Source organism: Schistocerca nitens, chromosome 5 (assembly GCF_023898315.1).
Source record: "Schistocerca nitens isolate TAMUIC-IGC-003100 chromosome 5, iqSchNite1.1, whole genome shotgun sequence".
In the NCBI taxonomy this organism is placed as follows: domain Eukaryota; kingdom Metazoa; phylum Arthropoda; class Insecta; order Orthoptera; family Acrididae; genus Schistocerca; species Schistocerca nitens.
The window spans coordinates 246,132,853-246,147,128 of NC_064618.1; the positions used below are offsets into that span (position 1 = coordinate 246,132,853).

The 14,276-nt window shown below is 36.2% G+C and overlaps 1 protein-coding gene across 1 annotated transcript in view; it reads right to left on the reverse strand.

Moving 5' to 3' along the window:
• LOC126260120 (importin subunit alpha-3) overlaps positions 1 to 13,615 on the reverse strand; it is a 77,096-nt gene extending 63,481 nt beyond the window's left edge. Inside the window, exons 1-3 of the mRNA XM_049957367.1 lie at positions 13,313 to 13,615; positions 7,246 to 7,348; positions 6,807 to 7,002 (exon numbers count right to left, since the gene is read on the reverse strand). Of these exons, the coding sequence (XP_049813324.1) occupies positions 6,807 to 7,002; positions 7,246 to 7,348; positions 13,313 to 13,375 (362 nt within the window). The 5' untranslated portion in view covers positions 13,376 to 13,615. The remainder of the gene's footprint in view (positions 1 to 6,806; positions 7,003 to 7,245; positions 7,349 to 13,312) is intronic.
• Between the last annotated feature and the right edge of the window lie 661 nt (positions 13,616 to 14,276).

Sequence of the window (14,276 nt, forward strand, 5' to 3'; positions counted from 1 at the left end):
TAAAGGGTGATTGTTTGAAAATAAGTTTTAAGAACAATGTTCTTATGGCAGTTGCACTGGGACAAACCCAAATAATAAATGTGAGAAATTCTTAGATACCAGTTCATTAACTTAGGGTATTACTGCATAAGGAACCTGTTCTTTTACTTCCTACAGTTAATAAATGGGTCACTAAATTCAAAAGCAGTTGAACTTAATCCACATGGATGTTCCAATACTGCAAAAACAGATGAAAACACAGAGTTCTACATATGGTAACACAACTGGTTGATTTGGTCACGTGAAATAACGTTACCAGCAACCTGTCATAAAACTTACAGTGCATTTTACATGATGAATTAAGTACAAGAAATGTAGGTGCAAAATGGGCACACTGTTTAATGCAGCACTAAAGAAAACTACTGAAAATTAGTTTCTCAGCAATTTTAGGGCCACCCTGAAAACTCTGATTTTATGCACCAATTTGTTACAGTAGAGGCAGCATGGATCCAACACTTCACATCAGAAACAAAATAGTTATCAAAGAAGTGCAATTGGACATATTAACTATTGTAATAGCCTCAATATTCGCCAGCTGTCAATCTCTCACTCAAGGAAGTTTATATCTGTAAAACATCGAGTCCAATGAAGATATGGCAGATTAGATAAATATTTTACTTCAGGGACGGAGTACATGCACAACGAAAGTCATGGATGAAGCATATTATCCTGAAAAGGGACTATGCTGAAACAAATGTATTGTTGACTGGAAGAATGTTTGCCAGACCAATAACTTGTCACTTTGCTCTAGTAAACATAAGCTTTGAAAATTAACACTTTAGTACACTGGAAGTGAATGGCACATGTACAGGCTATGAGACCACTAGGAGAAACACGAAGGCGAAAGCACAACCAGAAGGTAGAACAGGGTGTATATATGGACAAGGAAGAAAAATTCCCCGATTTTTCCCAGACCTCCCGGTTAAAAATACATTTTCTCCTGGGTGAAAATACACTTTTCCGTAGTAAGTGACAGTATACTTTCTGTTGAACTGTAAAACTTATCAATCCTTTGAATGGATATGGTTTTATACAGCAGCGTAGAATTTCTCTGTGTTTTAGAAAACTAAACTCAGGGGAGAAAAACATGTGTTGGAAAGAACTTTGATGTGCAGCAACATGTACGCTGTTTATTTTCCTATTACGAAAGCATAAATTTGAATTCCACGAACAGGAAAAGTTAATATACATAGTGTTGCTACAAGAAAAACAAAACTTTTGCATATATTTGTCTCTAAGATTAATAAGCTACAAAAGAAGTTAAGCTTTCACATATAATGTTGATCTGTTTAGAGCATGTTACACTTTAAGATACATCACACAAATAGGCCAGTGAAATTTTTAATACCAACGTAAATCTGTAATCTTCTGGGCTCAAAATTCTTCTAAATGCTCTGATTTAAGAAATTCATCGTACATTCTCGCACGTAGTTCACATTGCGTAAAAGTAAATTTACTTTGAAAATAATGCATTTCGAACCACAATTCACAATATTTTCCCATGACCTGTTAGAAATAGATTCATTTCAGCAGTTGCCAGATAAGAGGCGTCGCCACACTTGCGCAGCTACGGTGATGTAGGAAGCCTGTATGTTTGTACGTGTGCAACATTAAAAGATCTTTCTTACATTATGTCATCAAGAAACAAGACATCAGAGGATACCCTAAGAGTGTCGGAATTTCTTGAACCATACTAAAATGCGTAGTTCGCGTTAAAGCGCGCATTCGTATGTCCAGATTCCCAATGACTTAGGCCTTGACCTGATATTAAGCTTTTCGGTGTGGTTTTCGGGACAATTTTCTTGGGGTATCAGTGCTGTATTATCTCATGTTTTGTTCTCCATCATGGCATAATGCAACACATGCTAGAAGATGAAAACGCGCACTTGAAATGAAGCAAATAGTTGAAACTAGCCAACAGTGTGGAATGAAACTTCGTTTCCAATAAATTAACTGCGTCAGCAGGAAAGTTTAATAAAAGCCAAAATTCTTTAGCAAACTGCAAGGCGATTAATGCTTGACAGTCAGAAAGGTGGAAATAAAATAAAATCTGAAACTAGTGACATATTTTAGCCTTCCGTAATTATGTGAATTTATTTTATTTTAATTGATAGCTCCCAGCTACAGAAATCCATCTTGTTTCATTAGACGTGAGTGCAGTAAACGAAGAGGAAACAGAAAAATTACTAAATGTTAACACAGGTCACGTGGAGACTACCCACTATAACTCAGACTGCTCTGTGCATCAGAACATCAAAAATTAAAAAAGACTTTTCAAAAATAAGTTAATTTTGCACATCTTTCTGAAGAGTCTTGTACATAAAACATATATCTTCAAGGAAATGTAAGACATGTTATTTGGTCTTAAGTGTGCCGAAGTGCAGGACCACGCCTCTTCGTACAGCATTCTTCTATCGCATGTCACTGTATTTCGCTCTGTGGAATTGAAATGTGTATATTCTGTAATGGATGCCATCAAACTAAATTCAGGACAATGGAAATTTGTGTGTCCTGTGGTGCCTCTCCTGCTCGCAGTTGGCCGGTTTGACATCCTGCCCCTCTTTAAAAAGAAACTCAATTAATACTGGATGGAATTACTTTTAATTGTGAGAACAAGAACTCTTCGGAAAATTTGCACTCTTTATTACCTATTAACTAATAACTTGCCATTTTGTGTGACATAAAATTAAATATAGGATACCTAAAACCAGCTAAGACAAGAGACAGGCAAGACATTATACATTTCCTCAATCCTTAGGTCCTAACGATTTTTCTCTCTAATCTTGCTACAGCTTTATATGGCGTGCTTTCCTTTCCGTGAAAGAACTATTACCTCATCAAAGTTCGTCAAACGTTTTGCTACATGAAAAATCAACATGTTGCCTAATACTGAAAAAGTTGTTAATACAAACAGTACCCAAGACTGGTGTGGTTTCTCAATCTGATTACGTCTATTTTGTCACTGTGTGCTGGATAAAACAAAATATGCCTTTCTAATATTGCAGCAATTTTAACACACACCAAATAAGCGAGACTGTTTTGGCAATAATTATCATTTTTATAGTACGACAATATAATTCATGAAGTACCAATACGAAATATCTATTTGGCCTACTACAATCAAAAAGTTTTATGTTAGGAAACAGTTTCACATTTAATTCACACACTCCAGTTTATCATGTATGAGACCGAAATTTTTGTATAAATTTGGAGTAGTCATATTATTCTATAATTTGTGTGATGTCCCCATTTCTTCTCCTCCCTCTTTCTAGGAAACAATCTTGTCATCACTAATTCTATAACTAATCCTACCACTGTCAAAACTCATTCTCCAGTTACCTTTACTAACAATGGCACAATCACCGGTTTAGTTATACAGTGACTATTCTCCAGTTTGGTGTTATTACGTGTTCGTACAATGCGTTTTCCGTGCTACTTCCAGAATGGAACTTAAGCAGCTGCTTGCTGGGGATGACAACTAGCCCCGTTTAGTGTAGCAATTTGGCCAAAAATTTTCTGTCAGAATTTCACTTTCTTGGATACACCAAGAAGCTAATACATAATCTTTCTTACCTGTTATCCCCATTAGTCATTTATTTACACTCTGGTAGTCTGGATCTATGGATTTTGCTAGTAATTATGACAACACTGAACATTTGCAAACCGAATCCACCACATAAACAAGCAGCAGTTGGCATTCACCGGTTCAGCTTTATTCCTTTCAGCTCGTATAGCCCCATCTTGTTTTGTCTGTAGGAAAGTTCATTTCAAGATGCGACGAGGATTCTCCTGGCAGACATCACGTACACTATGCACGCATTCAAAAATCAACTTATAATTCAATCAGAAATCAACTTAGAATGTGTTCAAAAATGTCCAAAAACCAGCAAGGGTGCATTTCAAAATCCTATGAATAATCGATAGACCAACATGCGCTGGATGCTAGGTGCTTTGTGAAACAAGGTTTTTTCCCTTAAGAACATAAATTTGCCCCCTCCCCCCCTAATTGCCACCTGGCTCAGATACTCCAGTTTGCCATCCCCTAGATCCGGGTCTGCTGCACGCGTTGAATCTGCCAGCTTTGGCGCACCAATAAAATTTTTCCGGGTACCCCACGTGGCTGGCTGCTGCTACTGCTGCTTACACATGAATTGTGTAGCCAGAAGCGGGAGAAAGTATTACTCATACACGACTCAACTGCGCGTGTGCATCAGCCCGCTCGTAATTGCTTAAATGAATCAAAAGTAAACAGTTGTGATGTCATGCTCATCGGAGGCAATTTGTTGTTACGAAGCATTGCATAGCTTCCTGAAGTCTGAAACATTTTGCTGTTGGCTGTATTACCTTATATGGCACATTTACTTTGCAATTTAAGTTTTATTTTCATTTTTTTTCTCTCGTTCATGTTTTAATGCTGCAGTTTTATTCTGCAGTAGCGGGATACAGTAATATCGTTTGTTAGATTATCTGTTTTTACCCGTCAAAATTACAAAAATTTAACTGAAAACTAAAACAAAAAGTTCCCGGATTTCTAAAAAGTTCCCGGATTTCTAAAAAGTTCCCGGATTTCTAAAAAGTTCCCGGATTTCTAAAAAGTTCCCGGATTTCTAAAAAGTTCCCGGATTTCTAAAAAGTTCCCGGATTTCTAAAAAGTTCCCGGATTTCTAAAAAGTTCCCGGATTTCTAAAAAGTTCCCGGATTTCTAAAAAGTTCCCGGATTTCTAAAAAGTTCCCGGATTTCTAAAAAGTTCCCGGATTTCTAAAAAGTTCCCGGATTTCTAAAAAGTTCCCGGATTTCTAAAAAGTTCCCGGATTTCTAAAAAGTTCCCGGATTTCTAAAAAGTTCCCGGATTTCTAAAAAGTTCCCGGATTTCTAAAAAGTTCCCGGATTTCTAAAAAGTTCCCGGAATTCTAAAAAGTTCCCGGAATTCTAAAAAGTTCCCGGAATTCTAAAAAGTTCCCGGAATTCTAAAAAGTTCCCGGAATTCTAAAAAGTTCCCGGAATTCTAAAAAGTTCCCGGAATTCTAAAAAGTTCCCGGAATTCTAAAAAGTTCCCGGAATTCTAAAAAGTTCCCGGAATTCTAAAAAGTTCCCGGAATTCTAAAAAGTTCCCGGAATTCTAAAAAGTTCCCGGAATTCTAAAAAGTTCCCGGAATTCTAAAAAGTTCCCGGAATTCTAAAAAGTTCCCGGAATTCTAAAAAGTTCCCGGAATTCTAAAAAGTTCCCGGAATTCTAAAAAGTTCCCGGAATTCTAAAAAGTTCCCGGAATTCTAAAAAGTTCCCGGAATTCTAAAAAGTTCCCGGAATTCTAAAAAGTTCCCGGAATTCTAAAAAGTTCCCGGAATTCTAAAAAGTTCCCGGAATTCTAAAAAGTTCCCGGAATTCTAAAAAGTTCCCGGAATTCTAAAAAGTTCCCGGAATTCTAAAAAGTTCCCGGGTTTTTCCCCAGATGAAAAAATTACCGGGTTCTTCCCGGATGTCCCGGGTCTTATACACCCTGTAGAACAAAAGAAAAAATAATAAAAGGAGATTTGTGCTAACACTGAATAGGGGAATAACAGGTTGTACAGATCTTTTCATCTTCTCCATTCATTTACTATATAAATACAGTTTAACTAAAATGTGTGATCTACAAAAAATAAACTTGTTCCCTCTAAATAGCAATTTCTCAATAAGATAAGTTTGACTTGTTTGCTGTGGAGGAATAAACTAAAATCAGGATAACTCACATTGCGGCATAAGTATAAAAGTAATCAAAAGCAATCTTTATCTACTAAATGACTAATATAACTTTTTTCATTCCTGTTCTGCTACTGTATGAAAACCATATCAAGAAACACTTATCAAGCCACCACATGTGAAAGAAACTGAATTTAAATAGTACAATCACTGAAAATCTGCAAGATTTTAATTTTCATTACATTGTACAATCATAGAAATTATTTCAAACTTCATACAATTCCTGATACCTTTGTCACACTGGGTTAATTCACTTTTTACAAAATGTTCATAGCATAACTCAATTTCTGGAAAGAGAACGACTTGTGTATGTGTGATTAGCTAATGAACATCTCATACCAATCAACTACTACAATGATCTCAGTATCCAAAAACTGGGAACAAATTAGAACTAATTTGTCAGTAAGAGCCTAAAACAAAGGACACACAATTACTTAAATACATTTTGCAGAGCAATGTTGGCAGTTGTTGCCTTGAGGTGTGATGGAACAACAAATATATCAATAATGGTTATTACCCAAGAGAGCAGCAGATATGATAGCAATGAAATGAAGCAACTGGAATCTTCAAAAGGTACAAAACTAAAGAATGGAGTGAAGTATTCACAAAATATAAATTGTAGTCTCCAGGTATATCTCTTAACAGTAATTTTGTAACAAATGCAGGCAATGTTTATCAATCCAGTACCACGGTAACTATTCTTTTTTTCTTTGCAGCAGATGTACTTCGGATTAAACAGTTATTTATGCTCTTAAATCTTCAGGATGTTGTCAGTTATAAATTAATAGACTGGTTTTTTTTAATTCTGTTCCTATTCTTGTGTTTTTCAAATTTTACATGCAATGTTAGGAGGAAACAACTCAATACAGCAACTAATTTACAGACAAAAATGGTATTAATAAAATGTATATAACCAAGTATTTTAAAAAGTCTTCGGACAGTTTATTAGAAGATCAAAAACCTGTACTGGCAACTTTAGAACACTAACCAATAATACTGCCAAACAATCAGGTTCTCACAACTTACTTGTCGTGGCACTCCAGGCATCTAACAAGAATAGGCAAAATTCCACTGTCAATAAGATCATCAATTGGTGGATTGCGGTCTGATGATAAAAGCTTACGTGCAGCCTGAACAGCATTTAGCTGTACAGTGGGATTGTCACTTGCTGCATTCTGGACTAACTGTGACAAATTAATTGGTCGTTCAACTTCATCTTCATCTAAAATAAAGAAGTCTATGTATTAATACAAAGTCACAATATCTCTCTCTCTCTCTCTCTCTCTCTCTCTCTCTCTCTCTCTCTCTCACACACACACACACACACACACTCTCTCTCTCTTTACACCTTCCTCCCATTCACTTAAACTAAATTTTTGCACCTAATGCTTTAATCTGAGTGCAATGCAATAAATGCAAAATCCTTAAATAATATGAATCCCCTTCTGTTATAAAACATGTTTACCTGCTGAGTCTGCTATTGGCACATTTCTTCTTTTCTGGAGTGTTTCTTCTCTTTTATTTTTCCTCAGTTCAACTGTCACCTCGTTTCTCCTCCTCCGCATTTCCTAAGAAAGATAGTGAAAAATCAAATTAGATCACACAACCATTTCTCAGAATTAATCCTTTTTCTTACAGGTTTACAAACACTCCAAATTCTTTCCATTCTTTCCGTAGTTACCACGGTATTAGCAAGTATGGCATTGTTTGAAAACTGTGCCTGTCAAAGCACATAGTTTTCATTACACAGTAGTAATAGTAATAATAATAATAATATAACTATACTAAACTTTATATTAGTAGTGTCTTGAAAAACTAAAGATATAAATTACATACTATCAGGTGTAGTTGTTCTAAACACCAGCAGGCAGAAACAGTCTACCACAGATGTCTGACCATTCAGTATCCCAATCTCTGAATTTAATCGTCCACGTAATAGGCACAAAATGTGGAATTTGATAGCTTGGCAATGTACTGCTTTATAATGTGCCGACTACTCTACACAACATAATTTAGCACTTTTTTGGGGGATGGTGGGTGTGTAAGCACATGTCCACCACTTACCACATTGACTACTGCAGGGGCTTGCCATGGGGTGTGGTGTGAGGCGTGGACGAACAAGCCTCACCTTCTGAAAGGGCAGGGAGCACATTGGAAACAGCATCGGATAACAATGCCTCTTTAAAGGCTGTATTGCAACAGTACAAGGTTGGTAATGAGCTGAAACAATCTAAACCATCCCAAAGTCACCCAGTTTCCATAGATTCCTCTAATCCCAGGAAAGCATGAAGTTATGCTACGAGTATAATTGTTAAATATTAATGTATACAGCTGAAAGTTAAGTGTTTGATGAATCTGTAGTAACACAATACTGTGTCAAAAGGAAGGAGGGAATGAAACAGTAAGATTTTCATTAAACTTTTTTGTATTTAAAATTTGAAACACTTTCTAGGTTCAACAGTAATGATAAGCTTTGTGTGTACATAATTACACAGGCCACCTGCCAAAAGCAAACAACAGCTTTTGCCAATTCTAGTAGGCAAGCAATAAAAAAAAAAAAATAAAAAAAATCACCTAAATTATGTCCAGTCAACGTGTGACTAACAAAGAGATGTCAAGAGGAATATTTTATACGAGCTGTTGACTTTGGCTCATGAAACAATGTTAATGGCTGCTGTCTTGACACCTTTTGGTGCATATACTCACTGTTTTGTTGTTAGCTGGCAGAAAGAAACTTACTGCAGTGACACACCAATATGCAGTCTGGCACAACATACTGGTTAGGCTGAGAGAGGACAGTTTTGAGTTGGCAAAGCCAATGAATATGAATCTAAATAAACCTGGTAGGGGTAACAGACTGATCTGTAGCTTAGCCCATTTAAAAAACAACAACATGTTACTGTTGTCATATTGTTTACAGAATTTATATCTAAAAACAAAGATAATGTGACTTACCGAACGAAAGTGCTGGCAGGTCGATAGACACACAAACAAGAGGGATAGAGAGGGAAAGACGAAAGGATGTGGGTTTTAAGGGAGAGGGTAAGGAGTCATTCCAATCCTGGGAGCGGAAAGACTTACCTTGGGGGGAAAAAGGACAGGTATGCGCCCACACACACACACACACACACACACACACACACACACACACACAAGCGTGTGTGTGTGTGTGTGTGTGTGTGTGTGTGTGTGTGTGTGTGTGTGTGTGTGTGTGTGTGTGTGTGTGTGTGTGTGTGCGCGCGCGCGCATACCTGTCCTTTTTCCCCCCAAGGTAAGTCTTTCCGCTCCCAGGATTGGAATGACTCCTTACCCTCTCCCTTAAAACCCACATCCTTTTGTCTTTCCCTCTCCTTCCCTCTTTCCTGATGAAGCAACAGTTTGTTGCGAAAGCTTGAATTTTGTGTGTATGTTTGTTTGTGTTTGTTTGTGTGTCTATCGACCTGCCAGCACTTTTGTTCGGTAAGTCACATCATCTTTGTTTTTAGATATATTTTTCCCACGTAGAATGTTTCCCTCTATTATATTTGTTTACAGAATGTGTCATTTCCTGTAACACTGGTCAAAGCTGCCTACTTACCATACATTCCTCTATATCCAAGAGCACACAATAAAACACAGCATGTAAGTAATGTGTCCTAACATTAACACACATAATTTTTCCAAAAAATTACACACCCAGTCAATTCATGTGTAAACCTAACATATCGTGAATGCTCCTACTGTTATTTACACTGCCTTTGTTTGGGAAAATTTAGTCATAATTAGTTTTTTCACAGATAACAGCTCTGTCTGCTGGATTATTCATTATGTCTACATTTACTACACGGATAAAATTATGGAGTCAATCTACTGCTTAAACATGATAGACTGCTTCAAAATATGATACAGTTGATTCCTAAACAAGATACATTAAATTTTATTAATCATGCAGTTCCATACACTAAAATGTGTATTTCTTCCTACTGTTGACAATAATGCACATTGCACAGAATACAGACTTATTTCTTGCAGCTGTTGGCATTAGTGCAAGAAAGAATACAGACACTGTAGATTTTCAAGTTTAAAGTGCTTGGCACATTTTATTTAAATACAGTTCATGGTTTGATGACATTCTCTTGTCCTGCTACTTTAGTCATTTCTGTGCTACTGTAAAAGAAAGACCTTTCCTTTTGCCTCCAGTTGGGCACCTTAGTCATTTAGATCGCAAAGTAATTGAGAAAGTGAAGTACAACAGCTGCAATTATGTAACAGTCACCATACATAGCTGATTAGTTGCAACCTTTGGGTAAGTTCCTTAAAGCCGTTCAAGAACACCGAATACTGTGTTGATTCAGTGACAAAGAAGAAACCCCATGTACACGGTCTAAGTCAGAATTTGCCAGATGCTTTCACGCCTAAAAACAAATTTCAGGCTTCAAGAACACCACACTCCATCCCTATGATAGATCACAGTATGCCGTTCAACTTGATCCCAAAAAGTTCACAGGTGTAATACATAAGCAAAACAAAATTGAATGAACCCATGTATGTCACTGGTGATAGTCTTGAGCTGTGTCACATCATTTCTGAAGACTGCATTTTGCCTTGCTGTGAAGGAAGTGAACTTCAAGCAGATTCTAAAGGTAGAAATGCAAATTTATTTACAGCAGTGAATCTTCATAAAGTTTTCATGAAGTTACACCTCCATAAAATTAAAAAACAAAATTGTGACCCAGCAGTCACACCCATTGCCACAGGTAATGATCTCATCCAAATACAGCAAACTCACTTGTGAAAAAGAAAAGTCACCAAACAAAAAATGAGTAGGATGGTCAAAACAATAAGAGCCAGAGAGCTATTACTGACCAAAGCTATGGCAGTTACAGAAGTCAGCCCAGAAAATAGGGGCAACATCTCTCTTTGAAGAGTGAAGACAGTCTGGATAATGTTAGTGTTTTTGCAGGACCCACAACATCCTATTGTAATCACAAACCAGCACATGCAAGTGGAGAAGTTAATACTTTGGATAAATCTGAAGGTGGAAAGAAGAATTCATACAGCTGCATATGTTTGCATCACACAGAAAGTACTCTAAAATAACCAAGTTATGTCTATAGAGCCTCTAGAGAAATCCAAACCAGTTTTCAAATTAAATTAAAGACTTCTCTGACTGTTGAGAGTGATGTGATGGCAAAATTGCCAATTCCTTATGTTGCCTCCAGGATGGGAAATGTCACATGAGTAATCTGCGTTGTGCTTAATGGTTTTATTGATGTTCATGGAAAGAAAGAAAAAAGCTAAACTTTTATGTATCTCTTATTTTTATAATAGTGTCACATTGCAGGTAGGCCTAGTAATTTTAAAACAGCCCCCTACCAATGCTGGTTGACTGTAATATCATTAAAAACAAGAAACAAATTTTTGCAGTTCACTGGTGTAAGCTTCATATTATAAATATCCCCCCAAAAAATACCAGTTATACATATGTCACATTTTTTGTTTCTCTTGTCTAATTTTTAAGACCTCAACATTCTGACCTGTGTATACAAAATCTCATTTACACCATATTTTGGACCAACCATACCACATTTAAGATTTTCAGCCCAAAATACATAGTTTTCCTACTCTATACTTGTAACTATAAAGAATTAAATACACTGTCATTTTAAAGTAGATTCTCCTTAATAGGTATTTTGTTTAAAGAAACAGTACAAACAAATTTTGTGCTTGTGTCTAATATTTAGGTCACCTCCCCCAGTATACTTGACATGTCAGTGAATATACAATATTGTAGGTAAGGTAAGCTATTACTAAAGGTATATTTGGTTTTTTAAGTCCATCTATTCAGACCACAGATACAGCTTCACTGCTAATTCTTTTATTTATAAGGTTTACAATAAAGTACAGCAATACATGAAAGTAAAGACTTCAACTATCACACTAATTAGGTGTAGCCCTTTTAGAGGTGGTGTGGTGTTTCCTTTAACTCAAGTAGGCCTACATGTTTATATAGTCAGTCAGGAGGGACTGACAATTCAACAGTGAATGAACATTGAGGTAGCTTTTTCTTCCCCATACCCTTCTTTCTCCCCTTTAAAAGCATCACCAAAGGTGAACACTGTGCCACACGAATCATGGTAGAACACTGTTTAAAGCATCAACCAACACTGAAAACATTCAAAGTAACAAAATGCCCAATATTTTAACACTTGAGGCACTTATACCAAACAATCAAAGATTTACATACCTGTCTGGTCAATGAACCCATTTACAAAAGCTCACAATGAAACAAACCATATTTTCAACAGAAAAAAATGGCCTGACAGGGAGTGATCAGGTTTTGACTTAATATCTATAATATTCTTGATAGTCTGAAAATATTTTTGCTTTGTACATGCCACAAGTGATTTGTTTCAATGGACTGCCTTGAAACTTCTGCCACTGCTGTTTAATTAAATATTGGTAAAACAAAAATATTAATGGAGCATACGGTATCAGTACAAATGTTTGCTAATCTATTCCTGTATATGAATAACATGTCTTCACTTTATGGACTAGCACACTGCAAGGAAATTAGGCCTACCCATGAAACTGCTACACAAAAATTAGGTCTTAACTCCATATAACTACATCCAAACGATTTGGCACACACAATATGGATAGAGAATGAAGTATCCACTTTAAAAATTAAATACCAATTTTAAACATATATTTCTGATTTAAGTATATCTAATAATAATGGTTATACAATTCAGGACACCTATTTATGCAGAGATTTCATTCTTAACCATAAAGAACTGAAAATGTTCAATTATGAAATTAAGAGGTTATCAGGATGTAGCCATCCTGTCACAATAGTTAACAACATTTATTAACACTCAACTGCATTCGAAAATACAGTATCGCCTTACTTTGTTTAGAGCCTCCTACTATTACTGTTCATATGCCACTGGAATTTTTCCATTTTTCTGCTGTAAGGGGCTAATTCCTCAACTACTGGATACGTAAACTATACCTACTTGAGAAAAACGAAGTTGTTTCCACAAGATTAGTCCATATACATCATAACAACTCCATTATTTATATTACACTGCAAAACTGGGAACGAAATATGGGGGCTTTAGTGACTCAGTGGCATTAATAGTTTAGGTATTGGTGACCTCACTGTCTTCGAAAACAAGAAACATAGTAGCAGCCACTATTAGATTTCCATTCGCACATGACGCTACACTATGCTACGATCAGCTGACACTGACTTTTCCATGGCATTCATATAAATCGCTATCAACTGTTACAAACGTGTAGATTATATTGCACAGTTGCGAAGACTAGAACGATATCCAGTAGTATAAAATATTCTGCATGTGTGTACAGAAGTAATCCACAATTACTACAAAACTTTTAAAATATATTCTACATTCTCAGGTACACAGTTGCACGAGTTATATTGTGTAGACGTTGGGTTGTCTCCATATTTTCGTCCCACTTGTGAGCCACATACGGGGTATTACAAGTGAAACACTACGAAAACGCAACTAATTTTAGATACTTACATCCTGATCCTTGCCTTTGTTCTTAAAAACTTGCATTCGATTTTTAACTGAATCAGACGCCATTTTTAACCAAATTCGATAGCCAATCCTGCCTCTGTTCAAAATGCCGGTGTCTCACTAGAGAAAAACTTCAATGACGTCACACTGGCTGACATGAATAAACACCCTATCTTCAAAAGTCACCATACTCCCCCATATTCACACGCATGTCATTAGAGCCAACCCTTACTATAGTGGTTACGACAATCTGAACAAAATAGGACAGCAAAGAATTTTTCATGTGGTTCTGATCGAAGAAGTCAGTAATCGAAACAGACACGTCAAAGATGGTCATTCATACACTACAGCTCTCGAATATGATTAAATTATTGGTCGGCCTAGAGGGAAGCGAAATGTACAGCGGCATAAGCCGAATTCACAATTTTTTTACCTTTATCCGTTTCCTTAAAAAAGCGTGACTTTATTACACGTTCTAATTCTGTTGAAATAAATTATATGTTTCAACGTAAAGGGGTAGGATTGTGGACTGCCTAATAAACACACTTTACTTGTCATTAGCCAACATATGTTAAAACAGGCAATTTTAAATGTCAATTTCTACATCACATTTAATAGTTCACCATCCAATTGCAAAAAAAATAGCTTTCGAACTGTCAAATTGATGTGGTACAATTGAACTGATGAGCAACACTACACACACTGCTATGTTACACAAATCTGAAGTTTTTGCATGCACTTTAACATTCTGAGGAATACACAATAGTGAATTTTTATTTCCTTCTTAGTTTAATTTTTACAGCAAGTGGTAGGTTTGACGAATACAAAGGGATGAGGAGATTTACCACGCACATTGAAATCTGTTAATACTATAAGCACACGTTTCAAATAACAATTTATGATAGTTCTTCTTGAACGTATCATCAAGTAACTCTTTCATAGAAGATAGTAGCTTGTTATTGTGTTG